The sequence below is a fragment of the Bolinopsis microptera genome, chromosome 12 (assembly GCF_026151205.1).
Source record: "Bolinopsis microptera isolate Bmic1 chromosome 12, MBARI_Bmic_1.0, whole genome shotgun sequence".
Lineage (NCBI taxonomy): Eukaryota > Metazoa > Ctenophora > Tentaculata > Lobata > Bolinopsidae > Bolinopsis > Bolinopsis microptera.
Window position 1 is genome coordinate 5,964,531 of NC_087083.1, and position 25,817 is coordinate 5,990,347.

General features: G+C 36.4%; 1 protein-coding gene across 1 annotated transcript; it reads left to right on the forward strand.

The window, feature by feature from the left end:
• Positions 1–1,361: 1,361 nt before the first annotated feature.
• LOC134824183 (myosin heavy chain, clone 203-like) lies at positions 1,362–24,444 on the forward strand. Its single transcript, XM_063835941.1, has 14 exons — positions 1,362–1,468; positions 1,677–1,780; positions 10,665–11,697; positions 11,931–12,012; positions 12,794–12,914; positions 13,367–13,455; positions 13,708–13,857; positions 19,125–19,284; positions 19,760–19,869; positions 20,965–21,109; positions 21,286–21,371; positions 21,596–21,703; positions 23,358–23,496; positions 23,804–24,444. Exons 2-14 carry the CDS (start codon positions 1,693–1,695, stop codon positions 23,860–23,862), a joined length of 2,370 nt encoding a protein of 789 aa, XP_063692011.1. The 5' UTR covers positions 1,362–1,468; positions 1,677–1,692; the 3' UTR covers positions 23,863–24,444.
• Positions 24,445–25,817: the final 1,373 nt, after the last annotated feature.

The following is a 25,817-nucleotide window of genomic DNA, read 5'->3' on the forward strand; positions in this document are numbered from 1 at the left end:
AAATAGGGAGCTTTCAGCTAATACGACCCAACTCTGGTCCAGAATACTAAATTTCCTTGGTGTCATTTAGAGCCAAATTTTATAAGTCGGCCATGGTTTAATTAGTTGATGCTGTAGCTATGATGAAACTTGTAAAAAGTAGCCAAACTTGAGCATCATATTATTCATTCCTGCATTAAACAGGGTCTGACCATTTTAAATTCAGCACTGCTACTTTCCACTGTGCAATTGTATATTATTACCCACGTTAAGGGGCCTGTTAATGATTAATTAAATTATTAACTATTTTAGATTTAATAATAATGTGCAATTTAAAAAAAATTGAGCAAGTACTGCTTTACCTACAGGACAGGGCTCATTATTTGATAATCATAACCATCTTAGGAAGATGTGTTTTAATTTCATACATGGCTGTATCTGTCATTTTATTTTAAGTGTTATGTCTGTTTTTCCTTAGTGCACTGCTTATGTAAACTGTCTCGTGACCTGATTTGCTGCATTATTTGCAGCATCTTTGTTAGTTCCTTATTTTTTACGAATATTTATCGATAAATTCCTGTAAAAAAATTGACTTTATTCATTAATTTATTACTTCATGAGAGTGCTTAAGTTTCAGCCTTACTTCACTCTATTAATAAGACACCTTTCTGGCTCGAAACCAGTTTCTGCAACACAATTGATACCAGGAAAGTTAATCAATGAAACAAAGTTGGTTTCTATTATATAATTCCACAATGAACTAACTTTAAATTGCCTGCCCGGGTCAATAAAGCAGTCAAGCATCATGTATGTTATGTTGAGCATTCTCAACCAACAAACGTGGGAACTCCCACTATAAAACATCGAAACAGATCTAAAGAGACATTAAACAAGTAATAAAATGGAAAAAAAGACTCAAATTTGTTGTTTATATAATTTAATTTATATAGCGTATGTTATTGCCCACGTTAAGGGGACTGTTAATAATTAATTAAACTATTAGCTAACTATTGATGATTTAATTAAATTGCATTATATACTGGACAATGGAGATCGCACACTTATACTTATAATATACACCCTTATACGCGTAACATCCTCCAGACTAACACTTCGCATTGTGTATGCATTAGCCATGATACTCCACCAGTACTACTGCCAGATTGTGTTTCATTACACCACATTGAACAGAAACCTTCACAACAGACCACATTCAATTAGTATATAATATGATGTTTCTCTCCCACCTATTCTTTGTGCTGTACAAAAGTGCATTTGGTTTAAGAGTTACTGTTTAGCTGTGATGTTTTGAATTATGTGTTTGGTAATTTCGGGAATTTGGATTAAAGCATCTAATGTTTGATAATGTGTTACATTTATTTATTTTTTAGCAAGATAGTGAGTTCTCAAGTGGGATCTGCTGTTTTGCAGAATTCAGTGCAAATGTAAAGTTATATCAAAGAAACAGCTTTCCTCTGCAACCTTACTGGTCTGTGAATCTATTGATTATTTAACTTCTAGTTATTTAATCTTTAAATTTCCATTGATAACAATGCCGTTAATCAGCATTTTTTAAAGAATCGATAACATGACTCTGTCATAGTCATCACGCTTCAATGAATAACGTTAATGTGTTTTAATTGAACATGTGTTAATAAATTATATAATTTGTTTATAATCTATTTTCAATGTATCAGGTGAAGTGGTAATACAATGAAGGGCCTTATCACTGGTACCCAAAAAAGACAGTATAAAACATGTGAGGCAGAGGATATTAAGCTAAACATTGCAGATAACTCAGGTGGCATTTCTTTTCTAGATTTTCATCAAATCTTACATTTAGTTTCTCAATTAATTATCTTGTAGCTGACCCTGGTCATTAGGAAAGTTCGCACGAGATGGACCACATTTTCCCATTTTAACTTTAGAAGATTGTCACAGGAAGAACTTTTAAGATAGGCATATGATATTTCACATATCTATAGTTCAACTAATTTTGTTTCGATTAATAAAAGTTTTGAAGCATTTAGTCGAGGGCAAATTGAGGCTAACGAGTCATTTACATTTTGTCTCCTAATAACACCTTCCAAGCATGCTATAAAAGTTTAAACATGTTTAATCGATTCATCAGATCTCACTCTTTTAGAATCCAGAGAGAAGAGGGAAATTTTTTCACTAATTGAGGGAAAAATGAGGCTAACAAGTTATTACTAATTTTTGAATTATTTTTGAATAATAGTGTCTATCAAAGTATCCTCTGACCTAAAATAGATGAGATTGATGCTCTAGATCGAAGGCTTTCCCAACCGACCCCTTGTTTTCTTCTAATGGAGGGTAAAGTGAGGCTAACAGATTATTTATAATTTTGAAATTATATTTGAATAATAACGTCTATCAAAGTATCCTCTGACCTAAAACAGATGAGATTGATGCTCTAGGTCGAAGGCTGGCCCAGCCGACCCTTTTTTTCCTTCTAATGGAGGGGGGAATGAGGCTAACAAGTCAATACTAAGTCATGAATTATATTTTAATAATAACGTCTATCAAGGTATCCTCTGACCTAAATTACATGAGATGGATGCTCTAAGTTGAAGGCTGGCCCAGCCAACCCCTTTTTTTCCTTCTAATGGAGGGGGAAATGAGGCTAACAAGTCATTACTAAGTTGTGAATTATATTTGAATAATAACGTATCCAAGTATCCTCTGACCTAAAATACATGATATGGATTCTTTAGGTTGAAAGCTGGCCCAGCCGACCCCTTTTTTCCTTCTAATGGAGGGGGAAATGAGGCTAACAGATCTTTTCTAATTTTTGAATTATGTTTGAACAATAACGTCCTTTAAACTATCTTTTGCCCTGGTATACATGAGATGGATGCTCTAGGTCGAAGGCTGGCCCACCCATTTCCTTCTAATGGAGAGTAAAATGAGGCTAACAGATCTTTTCCGATTTTTGAATTATGTTTGAACAATAACGTCCTTTAAACTATCCTTTGCCCTGGTATACATTATATGGATACTTTAGGTCGATGGTAGACTCCACCTACCCTTTCTGTCTTTTGATGGAGGGTAAAATAAGGCTAACTATCAAGGTTGTGTTCATTGCATTTCTTGTTCTACTGCTTCTTCGGACTAGCCCTTCAATTTCAAATTGTTTCTGCCTAACCTGTATTCATTTGAGAGGTAAGATTGAGGCTAACTCCTGCTTATTATAATATTTTATAAGTGATAGTTTTAATGTTGGATGCTTTTATTTTCTTTAAATAACTCCATTTTTGACCTATTTGAAAGCCACTTATTATTTTCAAAATCGCACATTTCAAAACTAATTGCACTGCTTTTTTTGAGCCTTCTCGCCAGTTGTACTACCATGAAGAGGTATTGATTTAAATATTGGAGTTATTCTGCAGCTTGACGTAGATTTTTATTCATTAGTGCTTCAATCAGCTTACATTGCGGTTTTTGGAAAAATGTATACTTATAATTTGTTTAAAAATATTTCCTTGCGTTTGAGATGTGTCAAGCAAAATAAAGACTTCCCTTGTAAAATTTCTCAAACAGTTCCATTTTTATTATACTTTATAGTTTAGAGTCTAATTTGGCATGATATCAGATCATGTGGTATTACATGGCCCCATGGGTAGCATTGCCAGAGAGCTCCATAGAAGTAAGGGGCCTACTCTAGCCAACAGCTCTAGAATACATTTCCTTCCTCAACTTCATTTTCTTCATCTAACTGCTGCTGCTGCTCAGCAACTACTTGACAGCTGGCACAGTGACGTTTTTCTGCGTAGTGTATCTGTTAGCCTCAATGTTGCCTCAAGGAGGGAAGGTAGCCTCAATCCAACCTCACATAAGTTTCGATAAAGTCTCAATAACCTTCGGGCTACAATTACAAGTTTTATAGTGGGTCTATAACATGTTTCCGTACATTAAAGTTAAAATGCGGTCAAATTCTTTATTAGCCTCATTTTAGCCTCCTACAAGTAGACTCGGCGATTTCTGAAATGTTGAGCTTGAAGAGGATGAATACATTTTTATTGTTGACATATTAGATAGTCACAATACCGAACCTGCTCAAAAATATACACAAAAGTATACTTGTTAGCCTCATTTCACCCTCTCAAAAGGTGGTTAGCCTCATTTTCACCTCGAATAATTAAAGCTTAGATCTCGATCAAGTATAATCACTATGGATTATACTTGCAACTTGGATATCATGGACGTAACACGAGAATGTTCTTTTTTGAAAATAATGAGTAAATTCGTTAGCCTCAATTGTCCCTCGCAGTTCAATCATTCCTACTGAGTCTTGTGAGTGAGCTAGGAGGTCGCCGGACATCTCATTTTTAAGCCGTATTAATTTTCTATACGCATACAAAAAATTAAATGCGAAACTAAAACAGAAATGAAATTACGGATGTTTTAAATTTTTTTTTCAAAAACGAACTTTTAGGGGTGTTTCTAATGATCAGGGTCAGCTATGTGTTTTGTTGATAATATTCTGACTACCTTGTCATTTTGACGGCCTCTAGCTCTCATTAAAACTTATTAATGGACACAAAATAAGTACAATAATAATCTTTACTATTTTTTTATTTGAAAATTCAATTAATTATTATATATATAAATCAAGCGTTACATTTCAGCCATGCAAAATTACAATGACATATTTTGATATACTAATTGATAAATGGAACTGCAATATAAGTTGCTTAATGTTTGGCCGGATGACAACTAACTAAAAGAGAAAAATAAACTTGATTACATAATAATTAATTCGGCTGAACCAACACATAGCAAGAGCCACATTAACGTTGGGGCCGTCTACCAAATTTGAATGACATACAATAACAAAAAATCAAACATATCATAAATAATTATATATGGATTTTGTTCATTACAATTCCGTCACAACTGATAGAAGAAAAAAGAAAGGACAAGCGGATAGGAAATTGGACGGCAGAATTGTAACCAACAAAAACACATTTGAGCTAGTCTGGCCAGACTGTATCGGCAGCCCAGAGGTACTTGATCAGATTGGCCTTAAAAGTAGAAATCCGCTCTGACTGCCGGATACATACTGGTAGACTATTCCATTTCAGCATAGATCTATGAAAGAAGCTATTTCGGAAGGCATCCGAGCAGGGCACAGTGGTACTCATGTAAGTTGAAGTATCCGACCTATCAATTATTTGAGCATTGTGCCTAGTGTATCGGGTGCCCTCTGGACGGCATAGGACTATATAAGTAGGAAGCGAAACTGGGATTATGCTATTCACTATTTTATAGAAGGTCATAAGATCGTTATAAATAAACTTCTGCATGACAGGGAGAATATTTAGCTTCTTTTGCTCTGTAGCAAGTTTATCGTCATTATAACTGGAGTAGGGTTCACCATTGATCCATTTAATAGCCCTCTTTTGGATAGCAACAAACTGTTGAAGATGAGTTGCAGATTGAGGGGACCATATGACAGAACAATGTTCAAATATAGACCTAATTAACGCCAAATAGAACGATCTTTTCTGCCTTTTATCAGTAGTGAAATGACATGTTCTCTTAAGTAGTCCAAGTCTGGAGTTAGCTTTGGAAACAAGCGCTTTACATTGTGCACCCCAATTAAACCTGGAGTTTATTGCGACTCCTAAATCTGATTGAGAGGGCACAAAGTCAATATCACTTCCAGAAAGTTTATAGAAGAAGGTATTGAATGGCAAGTTATCCAGCACGTTTCTTTGCAGGGACACAGAAAGGGCTTTGCACTTTTGTGGATGGAACTTCATTCGATTTCTCACTGACCAATCATACAATCTATTGATGTCATTTTGGATTATGTGATGGTCAGGGTAACCAAGAATCTCCCTCCAAATTTTAGTGTCATCTGCATAAAGGGCGATATTGGTGCCTTCAGAGACACAGGAGAACATGTCATTTATAAATATTACAAACAATAGAGGGCCAAGAATAGAACCTTGAGGGACACCAACCGAAGAGAGGAAGACGTTTGGCCTCCTATCACTACTTGTTGTTGTCGCCCCTCAAGATAGGACTTGATAAATTTAAGCATTAGTCCATCGACTTTAAAAATATTCTTTAATTTACTTAAAATGAGGTCATGCGAAACGCTATCAAAAGCTTTCGCAAAATCAAAATATATTATATCAGTCCTGGACCTGTTGTTCAGTGCAAGTGCAAGATTGTCCGTGAAAGGTATCATTTGGGTTGTGCATGAACGTTCATTAACAAAACCGTGTTGTCGGTCATCCAACAGATCAGAACATGCAGCGTATAATGCAGTCTTTATGCACCTTTCAAAGACTTTCATTACAAGAGATGTTAACGAGATAGGCCTGTAGTTCTCAACCGAAGACTTATCACCCTTTTTGTGCACTGGTACTACAAGTGCCAGCTTCCAATCAGGGGGTATGCATCCGCTTGAGAAAGACAGGTTAAATAAAACACTAAGTGGGTATGCAAGGCTTTGGGCACAGTTTTTGAGGACTTTCCCATGAATCCCATCAGGGCCAGGGGCCTTGTTAGGATTTAACTTTTTAAGAATCAACAGAACATCTTCTCTACTAAACACAAGACTGGAAAAACAATCATCACGAAAATCTATGTCAATGCCATAATCGCTCTCTTGAGAAAACTGCTCATAAAAATATTCGTTAAAAAGGGCAGCTTGATCAGATGGATTGTTTCGAAAGCGATTATGATATTTAACAGTTTCAGGGATCCTGGTTGACTTTGATTTAGACTTAACGTAGGTCCAGAATTTCTTGGAGATAAGAGCATCATCGGAGTCATCCTCAACACTGAGTCTCATTTTTTCGTCCATCATATTTTTAAATTTTGTTCGAAATGCACGAAACTTTTGTTTATGAGACTCAGAGTTGCTCCCCTTATGCCTTATTCTCCATTTCTCCTTATTTCGTAGGAGACGATCACATTCGGAGTCATACCATGGAGGCTGGAACTGAGACTTAATGGTCTTTTTAGGGATCCATCGGTCACAGGCTGCATCAAGAACTCCTCTGAATCGACTCCAGGCAAGATAAGGATCATTACACTCAAATATACTATCCCAATCGATGCTAAATAACTCAGAATTCAGGCCCCTAAAATTACCTTTACTATAATTAAAGATCTTTCTTTTAGGCTGCTTAATATACTTGGTCTTAACATCAATGTCAAATGTTATACAAAAGTGGTCGGACATACACATTTCGTTTTGATCTAAAACTTTAACATTCTTAATAAGGTTCTGAATGTTAGTGAACACAAGATCTAAGGTGTTGCCTGACTTGTGAGTAGGGGAGCTAATAAGTTGTGTATGTCCGAGGTCATCAGTGAGAAAATTTACAAAGCTAGAATGTAGCTGGCAAGATGACTGACCATCTGGCCAGGAAATCGAAGCTAAATTAAAGTCCCCTACCAGAATGTGTCTTTGCAACTTTCTGGCAGATGCTAAAGTAACAAAATGTTTCTTGAAAGATTCAAAATTATCTAAGCCAAGCGTTCCTACTCTATAGAATGTAGATATGCAAAAGTTTCTTCCACACTGAGTCTTGATTATGACGGATAATAATTCAGCTTGAACACTAACCTTTGAGAACTTTAGACTCGAGATATCAATGTCTGTTCTATGGGCAATCAGAACACCACCACCGTTTTTTCTGAATTTCTTGGGCTGGGTTGCATCCACTGGATGCGATCTTAAGGATCGATCAAGCCTAAATACTTTGTATTTGTCAGGGAGCACTTCATTACTGAGAATGGAATTTTTCAGCCATGTCTCGTTTAGAATAATGATGTGAGGCTTATGTTTGTAGATATAACCATGGAATTCATGTATCTTGGTCATATTTAGTGGTGGTGTTCCTGATGCTAGATCACGGGTATTTAGGAAACCATGGACATTATTGTAAACAACGGATAAATTTGGTCCAGGGTTCAGTAAGGAACAATTACAAATTACTATCAGGGAAATATTAAGGAGAGATAGAAAAACCAGACCACACCTAGACATGACCCCATACCAGCTGCTGGTAATACCGAAAAGTAACTTAACAGTCTGTTTCGGTGACATGGTAGGTGACAGTTCGGTTTTTGTGGTAGATAGCAATTTTACAGAAATTGCAGCTAAGGCTGTCCCAATGCCCCTCTCCCCCCTATACACAAGTTTAAAGTGTCTGAGAAAAATGGTACAAAATATTACCATAAAGTAAAGATTTATGGATGACCTCAAACATGGTACAGAGTGTATTTTAGGTTGGAGGGGAGCACTAGGGAGTATATTAGCATCGATAGTCAAAGAAAATATATACAAAATAACATAAAAATAAAATAGACCCAATAGAGCACATAACATATGACGAGACAGAAGACAGGACAACAAATTTTCCCCGTTACCTCTATAACTTTTACTGATGATAACATACCTAGAAAACATACCAGTTGCAACACGGTGTTGTTGAGCTGATATTCCCATAAAACTTATAAGTATATTATTAACAGAATTGTGTCTCGCCGTTGTGTTTTGTTAGGTATTGTGCTATAATATGAAGTAACATACATTATGCTATCACTTCGTTTGAATACATATAAATAACATCCAAATGATCAGATCCAATAGGATACTGATGCAGACAATGAAAAATTGAATTGAATTACCACATCAGTATCCCAATGGATTAAACCACTTTGAGTGTATAATTCTGAGATAGAACTTTGCCAACACTGGCATCCCAGCCTTGGGGCTGGGATGAATATCATAAAAGCCCCTATTGTCACACTTAGGAAATAATCTCTCGTTTCTGTTTCCAAAGCGGTCTAAGAAAGCCCAAAAAACATCAAGGTAAAACAGTTTATGCCTAGAGCAGCGATCAAAGATCAAAATATTCATAGCACAAACATTACCAGGGATTTTCTCTTGTCCGTTGGGGTGGACTGGTGGAATTGCTTGTACAAAAACACGTGCATTCGGATAAAGTTTCTTGGCTGTCTTCATAAGGTCACTCACAGGGGTCTTGAGATGATTGACACCCTGGGTACAGTACCGGATGTCGTTGGCACCGAAGCTTAAGAACAGTTTCTTTACCTGCACTAGAGGGTTCTTTGTATGAAAGGCCTCAATAGAGTTCTGTATAGCGGAGATCTTAAGCCCACCCTTAGCTATGTTGGTGACAGTTTCTTTACCTCTACTTAGGCGATCAGCGTCCAATCGGGCAGCAAAGGAGTCACCAGCAATGAGGATGATAGACTTCTGGTGTTTGTGGGAGTCTGTGATGGGAGCTTTTGGAGATACTTTATTAGGACTGTCGGATGTAGGAGAGGGAAGAATAGGAAATGAAGGGGAAGAGGGGGGTGTGGCTAACTTTCTGAAGGAGAGACTATACCTCCAACAAATTTCATTGTCAGAAGGTACATCTCCTGGGGCAATCCTGTGCCTCATGACTTGCTGTGCACCAGGCTTCATGATGTTCAGAGTGCCATTGGTGGCAGGGAGGGTGAAGTCTGCGTTAATCAACTCTCGGGCTGGCCTTGACCTAGAGGCCCTAGTTGTGCGTTGTTCTACTTGGGTTGTATCAAGCACAAACTCAAGCGACCGTGGAGCCCCTATTGAGTAAGTGCAAATGGAGCTGGACTGTGATATTATTAGGTCTTCATCATCTTTATGGAGGCTTAACTTAGCTTGCTGAGTGTCGTACCTAGTAACAAGGCAAGCATCCATGTTGTTGGTGGTGGAGGGGAGGTCATTAATAAGTCCCATCAACTTAAAGATGCTAGGGAAGTTGTTGATGGGATGTGGCTTGTTAACTATGTTTCCAAAACAGTAGTTTTCTGACGAAGGGCTTAGCCATAGGGTGTGGACTTTTTTAGGTTTGCCTTCAAGATTCATTGAATCTAATTCTTCTGTGATTGCCTGGAATAGACTTTCGTCCATTCCAGGGAGGACCGGAACATGCTCTACGAGCGGATGTGGGCTTTGCACGAAATTTTGAACAGTAGTTTCCTTCTTGTTTTTCTTTTCCTTCTTCTTTTCATCTATACGTTCTATTTTAGAAGCAAGCTTCTCCTCTTTCAGACTGTCCAGGATACTCTGAGTAAGGAGGGTATGCATATGTTGCTTTACTTCAATAGATAAGTCTTGCAGTAAGGTGAGAAAGTTGGCGGGCAGTGTTGGCATCTTGTTGTGAAGTGTGGGAGGATCAGGAGGAGACTGGGTGATCCGGATAAGAGATCAACAGCAGGATGTTTCAGTGGCACCGCTATAAACCATAGCGATCTGGATCTGAAACAGTTAATAGGCCAGAGATTTATAGTTCAGAGTGAAAAATTATGAATTATAATGAACAGAAGTGTTGTAAAGAACTGTATAGCAGAAAAAATAATGCAATACTTAATTAAGGGAGAAGTAGCTTAAAAAGGAGTCAATAAATTTCAAACATCACTAGATCTCTAACAATAAAACTAACCTCGTACCAGACCGCAGGAGCCCTGGTAGTACAAGACTACCAGGGCATTAGGAAGAAACGATTACCACCTCAACAACCTGTCATCTAACTCAAATCCATCACACCCAGGACACCGGCAGACTTTACTCCAGCGATTTACTCATCGGTAGCCATGCCTAAATTATTTGTTATATAGTAGTGTTGAAAGTATTAAAACTGTTCCAGGTATCCGTTCACCCAAAGCCTCCCCTCGACGCACCCCAAAGAAGCGTAAAAGTAGACCCTCCTTCAGAATCCCATCCTGCAAAAGGACCCTAGACATACCTTCCTCCCCCAACCTCTCAACTACAGACATACCTGAATTGGGAGATAGGAAAGATAATGAGACTTTCCCTAGTTTAGATATCAGCGACAGTGATGGTAGTGACTCTGAGGACACTGGAATCTTCAGTAATAACGATATTGAAGTATTATCCGTTAAAAAGTCGGCTGAGTTTTTGTTAGTGTCAAGTGAAACTTGTGAGGAGGACAAAGTGAAGGAAAAAGATGAAATCAGAATAGTGGGAGCTCCAGAAACTGAAAAATCTGATGATAAAGACAGCTCGGCAAAAGAAGAATTAGCTAAAGACGAACCAGTAAAAGATGACTCAGATCTAAACGCCAGGGACAAAGGCAACATAGAAAAAGACAAATCAGAAAAAGAGAAACCTGCAGAAGTCAAATCAGTAGACCACAAATCAGCAGAAGAAAAATCTGCAGAAGAGAAATCAACTAAACTTGACTCAGTTAAACTCGAGTCAGCTAAGGACAAAAAGAAATCTGATGACGTAGACGAAGGCTACTTTGACTCCTCCTACATCGACCTAGAGAAAATTCTAGAAAAACCAAACATTGACGTTTCAACCTCAACACTCCCCCCTGTAACAATAACCGTCACAGGACTGTCACAGAACTATCACAGAACTGTCACAAAAGACCTTGATTTAGTTGATATCCTCAACAGAGACTTCCAATCTAAACTGTGTCTGACAACTGGAGTGCAGACAGATAAAGTGGAGGGTGAGGGTGAGGGTGAGGGTGAGACTAAGAGGAGGAAGGTAAGCAAGGCGTGTCAGATAACAGATGAAGCGGTCAACACCCTCAATAAGAAGTTATTGAATCTGCGGAATAAGCTGAATAAAGTAATAGTTGAGAAGGATAGTGTTGTTGAGAAGAATAGTAGGTTGGAGGGGAGATGCTCGGGTCTCAATACAGAGAGGTAATTGTGAACTGTTATCTTTGATTTATGAGGTTTGCTTTGCGGGATATATTAACAACTAAGCTTAGTGGTCGATGTTTAGAGCTCATGTTTTGCTTGAATCGAAACAAAGAATATTCCACATCTTCATACCATCAACATTCTTCATACCACCTACATCTTCATCATTTTATCCCATACTGCAATAACTTTCATTCTGAATCTTTTAACGAAGTAATCATACATATCCTCAGATTATCACTACTCGCCCAAACTGAAGCTCTTCAAAATGAGTGCGTTAAGAAGATGTACGATAATGACAAACTAACAGAGAAGGTATGTGATGACGTCACTTTGATGACGTCACAGCTGATAACGTGTTTCACACCACGTGTTTCACACCACGTGTTTCACACCACGTGTTTCACACCACGTGTTTCACACCACGTGTTTCACACCACGTGTTTCACACCACGTGTTTCACACCACGTGTTTCACACCACGTGTTTCACACCACGTGTTTCACACCACGTGTTTCACACCACGTGTTACACACCACGTGTTTCACACCACGTGTTTCACACCACGTGACCCGTTTGTTTAGTGATAACCAGGCTGCCAAGTATTTCTTCTTTCACAATCATTGATGTTATACAGTAGGTTTAAAAATTACTAGGAAAAATTGAACCTACAAATATCAAGCCTAATATCTCTACATTCCCTATAATTTATGTTACTGTGGTCTTTTTTAAAATGTTAGAACTGTACATTCCACAATCCACATGCAGTGAAAACATTCCACTGTTACGCTATTGTAAAATATGCAATCCTTATTAAATCTCGAGAGTGCGCAACCAATTTTTCTAGAATGATATTAAAATACTAGACATTATACAATGACTTGTCTGATTCATTACAAAAAAGCTATTATTCAAAAACGAGATTTTCCTGGCATAACTTGCCTTCAAATTATTGATGGACGATCTTAAAGATATAATAATTTGGTTATGAATACTTTAGTCCTGTGTGATCCTGTTTATTATTATAACTTTTCATCAACTTATTCAATTAATCAATTAATCTTTTAATCAATTAACCAATTATTCAATTAATCCAGGTATCACAAAAAGAGTGTCACGTGGCAACACTAAAAGAGTCACTAGTACTAAGAGATAAGGAGCTTAACTTGCTACACAGACAACCCAACAGTACTGCTGGACTTACCAAACAGATCAACGGTAATTTTATATTATGTAATAATAATATTTATTTTGAACAATTGAAACAATCAAATTGGCGGGCATACGATCTGTTCATGGTATAGAAAAAACAATACCAATCCTCAGTAAATAATTATATTTAGTTATATTATTAGTTATTGTGATAACTGTGTAATGTTACGTTTGAGTAATCAATATAGTGGTGGGGAGGACACGTGGCACGTGCTATACCACGTGCTATACCACGTGCTATACCAGTATTCATATCTGTAACTTTTTGTTATGCTGGGAATTGTTTTAAACTAAGTTGCTGATTATTGTCCGCTACAGTTGGTACAGATCAAAAATCAATAGTTCCCACAGTCAGACAACGAATGAGTTAAAAAGTTCCAACAAAACCCTTATAATATCATTGGTACAGTAGTTAGTACTAATTACTACTTACTAATTTGTACTAATTTCTATTTCAGAGTACAGAGAACTAGAGATGTTAAGAGTAGATAACATTCGTTTACTGCACGACAACCGCGCTCTAACCGGTTCTCTTGACTCTCTTAACGTACGTTACTTTTATTTATAATTGGTTAATTAATCTTACTTACAAGTAAATTACTTCCACACGAATAAGTCTGTAGTTACCTTTGCGCTTATTTATTTCATTGTTGACACTGATAACCTAGTTCAAAAATCGGCAAGGAGATATATAATAATTATAATAATATGCAATTAAACAACTATGAAATTTTTATTGTTACGAATGAAAAAATCGATCAAAATATTTAATTAATTAATAACATAATGACACTGTCAGGGTCAGTTATGTGCGCTGAGACGAATCAGTAGGAACTATGACGAGTGTAAGGACAGTGTTATACTAATGAACAAGAGATTAGCTCAAGATAACGGGGTTATATCTGCTAATTTGAGTAGTGTGAAGAGAGAGCTGAAATCTGTTTCTCAGGTGATTTGCTAATTAACTAATTTATTTAAATTAACTAATTAATTGAGTCATTAGTTGTGCTCGTTAGAGAGTATTTTTTAAAGATTAACATCTATTGTCTGGCTATTAAAAATAAAGCTTTAAATGATACTTTGATCCATGGTTGTACCTAGTAGCTTGTAGCTTTATATAGCTTATGTAAAATTTACAATTGTCATGATGAGCGGAGCGGTTCTACAGATTTGCTCAAAAAGATCAATCCTTAGGAGAGGTTTGAGTACATTCTGCAGCACTACATAATGTAGTGCATGACATTGCAGTTGTTGCGCAAACACCTGCAGTTGTAATTGTGGTCCTGCAACTGTATAATTCTTAAGGGAAGAGGTCCTTCTCCGAGTTGTGGTACTGTTTGTGTAGTAGTTGTAGTAAATATCTAATGTACATTATATTTATTGTACAAGGTGGCAGATGTTTTGTGCTTTTTAGTGGCGCTGCGATAATTTTAGATTGACTTTATCGTATTTTTAGAGAGTTAAAGCTTTGAAGGGTGTTCTGGAAACTGTTATTATCGAAATCATCCTAGAAAAGTCACATTTTAACATATGTGTACGATGTCTCATGTTATATGTTGTCTCATATATTATGTTGTCTTATATAATATGACCATAACAAGTATCAAATATAAAATGAGGCACACCTGCGCACACATGTTATCAATAATACGGGGTATACAATAATATACACAATACACTGCTTATAGTGCTACAGTGTTCTATGTTGAAGGTTTGATCCAGGGAGCTACACTCCGCTACATCTCCTCCTCCCCAGTTACAGCTGCTGTTGTCTTGCTTTTAGATTGATACTGTCTTGAGAAGTTTCATTTTTAGTTTCATGAGCTTTGTTTGATAATCGGCTGTTTCACGGTCAGTTTGTAACGGAGTTTATAGTTTAAACTGCTTTTAATAATGTTTTTAGTATCGCCTAAGCAGCTTAGTAGTTTTCGACTTCCTAATTCCAAAGTTTGAACTAGCAGGGAACTTGAAAAATGGTGGAATTGGTTCACATTTCAAGAATCGTTACAATAATGTTATTTCCGCTTTACTAGTATTATAGCAAAAATGTACGTTACTTTCCCACCAGCAGTCAAGTCTGTTTCAAAGTTATCAGAAAATGATGGAAATGTTGATGCCATAAAGGACTAAAGCTCCGGACGTTCACTTCTTATCTCATCTCTTGTCATTATCTCGTCGTGTTTCCGTCTCCCTCCCAATTACCATGACTAGACGAATGTTGCTTCCAACCATACTGGAATGTTCTTCATTCCTAGAGGTAAAGAAAACGGAGGGGGTTAGAGGGATCAGGGAAGAGATGGATTAGAGAGGGGTGAGATGGGGTAGAGATGGGTTAGAGAGGGTGAGATGGGGTAGAGATGGGTTAGAGGGGTTAGAGATGGATTAGAGGGAAGAGATGGGTGAGAGGGGTTAGAGAGGGATCAGAGAGGGATTAGAGGGACAAGGAGCTTCAAGCTATAAATTTAACATACCACATACCCACACCAGTTCTGCCGTTTTCTGACAAAAGAGTTTAAAGATCGTAATATTTGAAATTTAGAACTTTTTTATCCAAATTTCTTTGTTGGACCGAGAACTATCCCTGAAAACTATCAGAAAACTACCAAAATGTGACAAAATAATTTAAAAACCTCGAATTTTGGAGTTGACTCCCTTTTGTCAGGGAACAGCTGCAGAGGAGCTGATCCAGGCAATCGCTTATAATTAATTAATTAATTAATTAATCGCTTATAATTAAAGATGTTAAATTTTAATCTGAGTTTGTTTTGATGAGGTTAGTTTGATGGTCGCTATCTTGATGAGGCTACACTACACTTATATAATATATACACTAATACACCTCACTACACTACGTCACTACACTGTACACTGTTCAGAGTATCAATTATCATGTTCTAACAGTGGAGTGGTTAGAGTGGTTATTATTAGTGGTTACATGTTAGTTTGTTTAGTGTAATGTGAACTACATCCTCTAGCAAGGCTAGCAAGGACAAACTTTAAAAGTTGTAAAACCAAAATTAAATAACAATAAAGTAAGAATATATTTTAGTACCCTGGCTCCCAACCACCCCCATATATTTACTGTAGTATTGTCTGACTATTCAGCCAAGTTCTGTATTGTAATGCTCTGTAGTTTCATCTAATTTAACCTTGTACGGGCCACAGAGAAACAGCAAATAGTAACATATTATGTACAAGATACCACAGCTGTAAGAAGGGTTATTGTTGGGGCTCGTCTGTGGTTATTGTACAACATGTTTCTTCTATTGCAACAGAGCAACATGAACACCTGCACCCTGCAGTCTGCAGTCTTGGAGAATCAACTGTATAATACATTGGGGGGGGGGGGGGGCTGTACCTGTTTTAGTGTCATATCAAACTGTGAACTGGCAATGTTTACAGCACATTACAAATTACACAGGTGCCTTCAGTATAGGACTGTGGTGGTGTGTACAGTTAATTCTGGTCCACTCTGTACATCTTCACTGATAATTCCTGTCTGGTTACAAACGGGGGTTGATTATTGTATGTGTCACGTGACTATTGTTACATATTGTGTATCCTGTGTGTATTGTTTGTATCATGTCCAGACTAGTAGTTTAGTATTTACTAAGTTATTACTTTACTAGAGGTTTGTCCTGTCTAGGTCGATCCAAATGTAGTCTGGAACGAGTTTCGTGACAGCGCTTCTCCCCATTTAGGTTTGTAGGTTAAACTGTCTAGGGTGTCTGATAAACTCACACTCTGAAGTAAAGTGGAATGTTACAATACATACCGTGTTATTTATTAACACACAATAAGTAACTGTTCAATATTTTACCTTGTATTTGAATAGTCGCCATAATACGTTAACACTATGTGAGCACTAAAGCATGGATTTCATTGTTGTAAATATCACCGTGTAAGAAAAGGTAGCAATCATTAAACCATCTTTAATTGTGTCCGCTACACTACACCCTTATACACTGTACTAGAATACTACACTATACTACACTATACTACACTATACTACACTATACTACACTATACTACACTATACTACACTATACTACACTATACTACACTATACTACACTATACTACACTATACTACACTATACTACACTATACTACACTATACTACACTATACTACACTATACTACACTATACTACACTATACTACACTATACTACACTATACTACACTATACTACACTATACTACACTATACTACACTATACTACACTATACTACACTATACTACACTATACTACACTATACTACACTATACTACACTATACTACACTATACTACACTATACTACACTATACTACACTATACTACACTATACTACACTATACTACACTATACTACACTATACTACACTATACTACACTATACTACACTATACTACACTATACTACACTATACTACACTATACTACACTATACTACACTATACTACACTATACTACACTATACTACACTATACTACACTATACTACACTATACTACACTATACTACACTATACTACACTATACTACACTATACTACACTATACTACACTATACTACACTATACTACACTATACTACACTATACTACACTATACTACACTATACTACACTATACTACACTATACTACACTATACTACACTATACTACACTATACTACACTATACTACACTATACTACACTATACTACACTATACTGCACTATACTACACTATACTACACTATACTACACTATACTGCACTATACTACACTATACTACACTATACTACACTATACTGCACTATACTGCACTATACTACACTATACTACACTATACTACACTATACTACACTATACTACACTATACTACACTATACTACACTATACTACACTATACTACACTATACTACACTATACTACACTATACTACACTATACTACACTATACTACACTATACTACACTATACTACACTATACTACACTATACTACACTATACTACACTATACTACATTATACTACACTATACTACACTATACTACACTATACTACACTATAATTATATACTATTGTATACTGTGAGCTCTACACTTTATTTACTTGCACTGTTCAGATTATTATCTGAATAGCAGGAGTTATTAAATGTAACAATTGTAACTAATGTAACAGTAAATTTAACAGTAAATGTAACAGTAACTGTAACAACAGATGTAATTGCCTCACATATTATACAATATATTACCCCCTCTCTTTCTCACTCTCAAATAATAGTAACGTTGAGACACTAATATTATAACAGACCTGCAGTAGTGTTGATTTGATTAAATAACAGCATTATTATATCTGTTATATATAAACAGTATTATATCGCACCTGTTATATAGTGTCAACCTATTTATAACACAACATCTCTAATAAATGTGCATTCTGTTGGCACGTGACAGTACTCCTGAGGTTTGATTGGTTAACAGTGGAAGCTGATTGGTTAATCGCTGTCACGTGTGTAATGATAACACACGGCCCCCACTATCTATCATCACCTGTAGATTGTGCTCTTGTAAATTACTTGACCACTGTCAGATAAGTTCCTGGTATCTTGTGTAAACTGACCTATACGTAGCCCTACCTCCATAGCTAAGGGGCAGGGGTGAAACCAGAAATACCGCGATGAGGAGGTTGCCAAATGTCAACCCAACTCGATACGATGTAAATTGTTGTGGTGCTGGATTGCTGAATACAATTGCCCCAAAATCAAATTCGAAGATCAGCTTCCTTTGAAAAAGAAAAACAGCAAAATATTTTAAACATTTGAAAAGATATATTGAATTCATGCGAATGAACATAAATCTACGCCAGTAGTTGTAAGCAAAAGTAAAATTTAAAGTAAGCAACTTTAAATTTGATATTACTACCACTAACTTTATCAGTTGTACACTAGTACAACGTTTGGTTCCGCTGCAATAGTTAAACATTGATAGTATATCTCACTATTTTCACATGATCAAGTTATAATCCTCTTCATTCTTCAACCACGTGCAATAGTGAAACATTGACAATATATCTCATTACTTTCACATGATCAAGTTATAATCCTCTTCAACCACGTGCAATAGTAAAACATTGATAATATATCTCATTACTTTCACATGATCAAGTTATAATCCTCTTCAACCACGTGCAATATTAGTGAAATATGACAATATATCTCATTATTTTCACATGATTTTCAACCACGTCCCTCTTCAGGAGCACCAAGAGACACTAGAAGAGGTACGTTACTTGCGCGCGAGCACAAAGCGCAGTGCTGATCAGTGCGACGCGCCCCATAAGGACGAGCTGTGTAACGATGTTACGGAAGATAACAGAGTGCTGTGTAAACAGAACAGTGAGCTTAAACATTGTGTTGGTGAGTTATTTTACTGATTTTTATGTGTTCTTAGTGGGACTCTTTCCTGTTTTTGCTTGTTTTAAATTTTTCTTTTTCTTTTTTTTTGTCGTGATATAGTGGAGAGAAAACTGTAATTGGTTAAGAATTATAATTCTTAACCAATAAATTACAATAGTTTCACAATATTTTTGTGTAAGAAAGAAGTCGTTTTGGCTCCAATAATTGCTATATAGCCTCGTACGTAATTAGTAATTATCTTTTCACTTAAATTGGAGTCGATGGTTATAAATTATATAACGTCTTACTCTCCTTTTGTTAAATAACCTTTTCAATTATTGATTATAAATTGGTACAGTTACACCCTATTACACAGCAAAGCTTAAATAAAAATTCCTAAACCGGGTGTCCATCCCGCATTATGCTAACCTCAGCTAAGCTATCAATTAATCACTTAACAGAATAATTAGTTACCAATTACTCCATTAACTAACAGAGATGCTACGCGGGGAGGTTGATACTCTACACACGGAGCTAAGTAACACTCGCTCTGCTCACTCTGCATTTGATAAGGTACTTCAGGAGAAGTGCGACCTTCAGAAACAGGTGAGAGCTGGTTAGAGGGAGAGTTATTATTATTTTTTAAGAGAGGCTGGGCCAAAATAGCCCACGAGAGGATAGCATTGAGATGCTCTGCCTACCTCTGGGGTGTGGCAACCCTGGGGAAGGTTGCCGGAGAAATCAGAGTGAATGGTGGAGGATAGTGTAAAAAGTGACCTTCAGAAACAGGTGAGGCTGGTTGGAGGGAGAGTTATGGAAATAGAAATGTGTTTAGTATGATTAATTAATAAAGTTAGAATTTAAGACAAAATGTTACATTCGAGTATGATGTCTAGTAATGCAAATGGTTTTGAAATAACTTTTTCTTAAATTTACCAGAATTGTGAACGTTTTTAAAATATTAAACCACGCTGCCACGTAGTGTAACTATGTGTCTTAGAGTGTAACTATGTGCCAGGTGTTATTTAAATAGGTTGTTCCTCTACTACATTATATAGAATAGGCTTTATTATTAATTTCATCCTTTTTAGTGATAGAAAAGTGTTCTATTGTCATTTGTCCAACAGTTATTGCCAATAACCTTGTACATTTCGTGTCAAACAACAGAAGTGACTATGGTTCGGATGTGTGGTCCATATATCACTACAGTTAGAATACAATAGAATATACAGCTACATAATAGTTGTGGTGTTTTCCTAGTCATAACACTGGAATCAGAAACTAGTTATCTAATATAACCCTTAATTAATCACACACCTTGTTAACAGTATAGTTAACAGTATAGTTAACAGTATAGTTAACAGTATAGTTAACAGTATAGTTAACAGTATAGTTAACAGTATAGTTAACAGTATAGTTAACAGTATAGTTAACAGTATAGTTAACAGTATAGTTAACAGTATAATTAACAGTATAGTTAACAGTATAGTTAACAGTATAGTTAACAGTATAGTTAACAGTATAGTTAACAGTATAGTTAACAGTATAGTTAACAGTATAGTTAACAGTATAGGGCCAGGGGTTACAAACCCCGACTTGGACCCTTGAAAAAGCAAGATCCCGACAGGCACCATAGTGTTTTGGCATGTTACACCCTAAAACCAGTAGCTAGCAATAAACATTAAACCCTTCTACCCCCAGCTACAAGACGTAGAATCCCGTAACGATGAACTTTGGACAAGCGTAGAAGATTTACGGCACCGCTGTGCAGAACAATGTGACACCAACAGACAACAAACACACGAACATAACATAGTGTTTGGGGAGAATGAAGAGCTGAGAGCTGGTAAGGAAGGAGTACAAATTTCAAATCTTAAGCTACAATAGTAACCATAGTAACTACAATAGTAACCATAGTAACTGTCAAGATAATAATGATATCATGCCCCACTCCATTACACTGACAATATTAACAAATAATTAAATTTCACGATATTAAGAGTCTTGTTTTTATTTAATCAGGTAATGAGGAGTTGAGTGAGAGGGTGGAGGTGTTGCGGAGGAGATTAGATGAGGAGGTACAGAAGAATGCCGGTATGGCTAAACAGGTAATATTTAGCAGCTCCGTTTAGTTGTATCACGTGATTAACAGCTAAGTTGTCTATGTGATTTACTTTTGATATTGTATGGAAGTTTAGAAAATACTGATATCTTACATAAGCTTTGTATTGGTGTTGTTTAACAATCAAACCAGACTAAACCTCGCCCATGTACCTCAAACTCTGCAGATAATTAACCAGCTAATTGACTAATTACTTAATCACCCTACTAGATAGAGGAGTTGACGTGTTCACTGTCGGACGCGAACCTCTCAGTACAGGATCTACACAACACCATGGAGTTTCTCCAAGTGGAGCACAGCTTTATTGAAGCTGATGTGGTAAGTTGCTACTAATTAAATAAGTTGCTACTAATTAAATAATAAAATAGTTCCTTCAACTTTAACGTAGTTTTAGTTTAGTGTCGTGATTTGTCGTGATTCGTCCGTTTTAAATGTCTTCATTTTGATGGACATGAAAATCGCAATCTGATATTAATTTTCTATCATCATTATGTAGACTACTCCCAGATTTGTTTCGTCCGTCCGTTAAAAGCTATTCATATCTCACAGCTTCTCATTTGATACACTACTTTAATTATATTTAAACAGAACACTCCCTTTTAATATAAAACATCTTGCCTGCTTGCCCTGTACAATAATTTAACCACCCTTGCAAGTACTACTTGCCCATACATATATTCAACACATAAAGACATAAAATCAACGTTGGAATATTCCGGACTTTGTCAAGGTGGACAGATTGCTCTCCAATTAAATTCCACCTTGACAACTTGCTCTAATAAGGTTTATAGTACTTTATGTGTCACGTGTTTTAGTGCTGGTCACGTGTTTTAGTATCACGTGTTTTAGTATCACGCGGTTTGGTGCTTGAGGGTGACAGGTTAAGGAGAGAGTTGGGCTCCATGCGGTCATGATTCACTATTTTAAAGTGGGCCTGAATGTGGTTATTGGAATAATTTCAGTGGAATTATAGTGGAATAGTGGATTATAGTGCAGTGGATTGTATAGTTATACATGATTTAATGAATCCTCCCACGGCCCCTTACATGTGTATTAATTGGAGCATGCTAAGATTCCACTGAAACTTGTGGTCGTTATTCATTTAGTCATTAAATAATTATTTAAGTTATCATGAACATTTATGTTGTCTTGTACCTACTAATTGAGTCTAACTTTGAAACTGCCTACTTGGCAATGGAATAACCTGCGTTTCAACTCGTTGAATTTTAAAATTAAATTTTGATAATATGGTTTTATAGAAGTTGTGGATGAGATAATATGAATAGCTATTATTGGAATTGTGCCAATGAATCACTAAATTATACGCTGTAATACAGCATGATGTTATAACAATCTAACAATGGTAACTGTCCAATTCTTTGTTAGTAAAATTCTAATATTCATACCGTTTTGAGCTAATAGCTATAATACAGTGTATGTCACGTAGAATCACAGATACTAGATAGTGTGTATATTGTATGAGCCAACAACTCTACACAGACCCACAACTATACCTCGCACGTCCCCTATTACTACCAGGAAAAGCTTACTGTCACGTGACTAAACAATTATGGTTTCGAGTGCAGTGATTGGTCGATTGTGTACCACGTGGGGGAGTTCTGTGCTGTGATTGGTCAATTGTGAGGATGCCGGGAAGTGCAAACTAAGTGCAAGCATGAGGCTGCATCTTTTGTTGGCTCGAGTTTTTGTGCAAGATTTAGGAATGAAATGTTAACTTGTATGATGTACTAATGTATAAGGGAAAATTAAGGTACTCAAAGAAAAGTTTTACTTTTTATGTTTAGATCATATCGTCCGTAAAATTGTATACAATATAAAAACTACAATAAATTATCTAGAAAATGTACGTAAACAAATCTAGGAGACCTCAAACTTCAAAGCTTATCTTCTGAGGGATGAGGTTTCTGTTTAAATGCTCTAGGAACTGGATTACTTAAACTTCAAATACCAGGAAAATAAGAATGAGTCAATACACGAGCTTAACGCGAAGATAGAAGAGTTGAGTAGAACGAAGGAGGACATGGTCACCAAATGTAAAACTAAGCTGAGAGAGAAGACTAAGAAACTTAACGCTTCAAGAATTAAACTGGGTGAGAATTCTAAGTTAAATATGCGATTTATCCATCTTGTTTCGATTGAATTGTATTCCAAAACAGATAACTCGTATTTTTCCAACTTTCGCTTTGTGCAAAATATCTGGTGTAACGCGCCAATAAAATTTGAATGGACTTTTTCAGCGTTTACTATGACAGAAAAGCAAAATCGCGCGCTTTGCGCGGCTCACAATTCCATTAAGGCCAGGAACAATATAATTGTAGTTGAACAACATCAAATGTTGAATTGACTGGCAATGCTGCCTAACTTAGATGAGGTCACGTAACATGTTTAACTTTTCAGGGTACGCATTACTGGAGATGAGGGAGTTGAACTCACACGGATCATCTTGCTCAGAGTGAACTGGCTTCACAGAGTAAAACCTAAAACCTAGTTAATTTCTCTAATTAATTTAACTAATTAATTGGATTAAATCGTGTGGTCAAAATTTGTCAATTATGAGACCGTTGACCACGGCTGGCCGGGGAAATTATGAATGATCAGAGACTGTTTGTGGAGCAAAACTCCCAGATTTTTATATTTGATGTGTGGGTCCTAGTATTCAGATCACTTTTTCAGAAAATTGTGTGCAGTATTGTGTTTATTATTACTTGTTGTTGTTATTATTGACACGTGGTATATTTACTCAAAGTCTTCGACTTTAAGGCTCGTTTGAATTTGTCGATATTGTAACTGTAACTTTATCAAAGATGTGTACTTTGAAAAGTTGTATCTGAAATGTTCAGACTTACTAACTTACTGTTTTGATTTTAGTCTAATATATTTCAAATATTTCTTTGGCCGAAAAGTATGGCCTAGGCCCTCCCTTGTTTTTGTTGGGTTGGGTAATGTCGATTTTGTTTGTAACTAACTTTGATTCTATTGGGATTGGATATCTTAAATTGTGGATTGTAATTAGTTCAGCTATTTGATTTTGAAATAAATAAAAATTATCTTATTTCTAAATGGGCCTGGGGGAGGGGGAACTCACTAAATTCACTGGATACTCCCTTTCTATTGTTTCACATTGATCAATCTATCAGTTTCCACAGCTACAAGAATTAACACCGCAAAATGGGTGCCAGAATATATTAGCGCTGAAACATTGCACCTGAATACAGTACAGCCGATAAAGAACGCAATTACTTTAAAACGACAATACAACATCACATGACACCAATTAGAAATGACCGAGTGATAAGACTACATTGTGTATGATACAACCGTATCTGTTACGGTGACGTCACAGTGGGTGCCAGGAAAAAATGAGCTCTGAAAATTTGTACAGCAGATAAAAACACTACAATTTGAATTACTGAACACATCATCACATGATACGACTGCAGGATAACCGCGTATCTGATGCACAGTGACGCTAAATTAACAAGCTCCGCTTACTCACCCTTCTCTTATTTTCCTCACTTGTTGCATCATGTTGCGTGTTTTGTTGCTTGTTTTGTTGCTCGTGCTCCAGTTTCAAAATGCGGGTGAGTTTCTGAGCTTATCCTTGATACAATGCAGAGTTTTATAGTTATGCTCTAGGCCGATTGAAATTCTGCCTGGAAAGAGTTGGTCCCCGGGATCAGATTTTTACATGCTGTCAAATCCCACAATTCTGCTGGTTTATTACGATATTGATTATACTTAACCATTAACTGAGTAATTGGTCACTGAATGAAGAAATATTCAGTCAAAACTATGAAATTTCGGTCCATTAGACAAAAGTTTTTTTATTTTGTAATGCTTTTATATGAAGAAACAAATAAGAAAATGAGAAAATGAACAACTTCCCATTAGCATCCAGATTATGATACACTGATAACTTTAATGTTATCTTAATTGATTTTAATTAGTTAATTAGTTTAAATTGAATTAATTTGTTGCCAGGCTGCTACTTGGTGTGCCAGTACAACTTCTTCAGTCTTTCTCACACCAACACGAAGTTTACCCCTGAGAAGTCGTATTATACTTTAGAGGACGCGAAATCTAACTGTAATGCGGGTAAGTCGCTTTATAATTGGTTCATAACTGGTTCATAATTAACGTATAAATTGGTTTCTAATTAAAATATAAATCAGTATATTGTCAGATGTAAGCCGAGTTCGGAAAGTTCTATTTTTATTCACGACTTCGAATGAAAATCCTTGTTAATTACCATAGTATACAATAGCCCCCCCCCCCCGGCACCCCCCCTCCCCCCGGCCCCCCCCCCCCCCCCCATACAATAGATACAAGTTTTAAATTTGCTGTCAGGAATCTATCCCTGTCATGATCATGATAAAAATAACAAATAAATAGTAATCTACCTCCTGCAGAT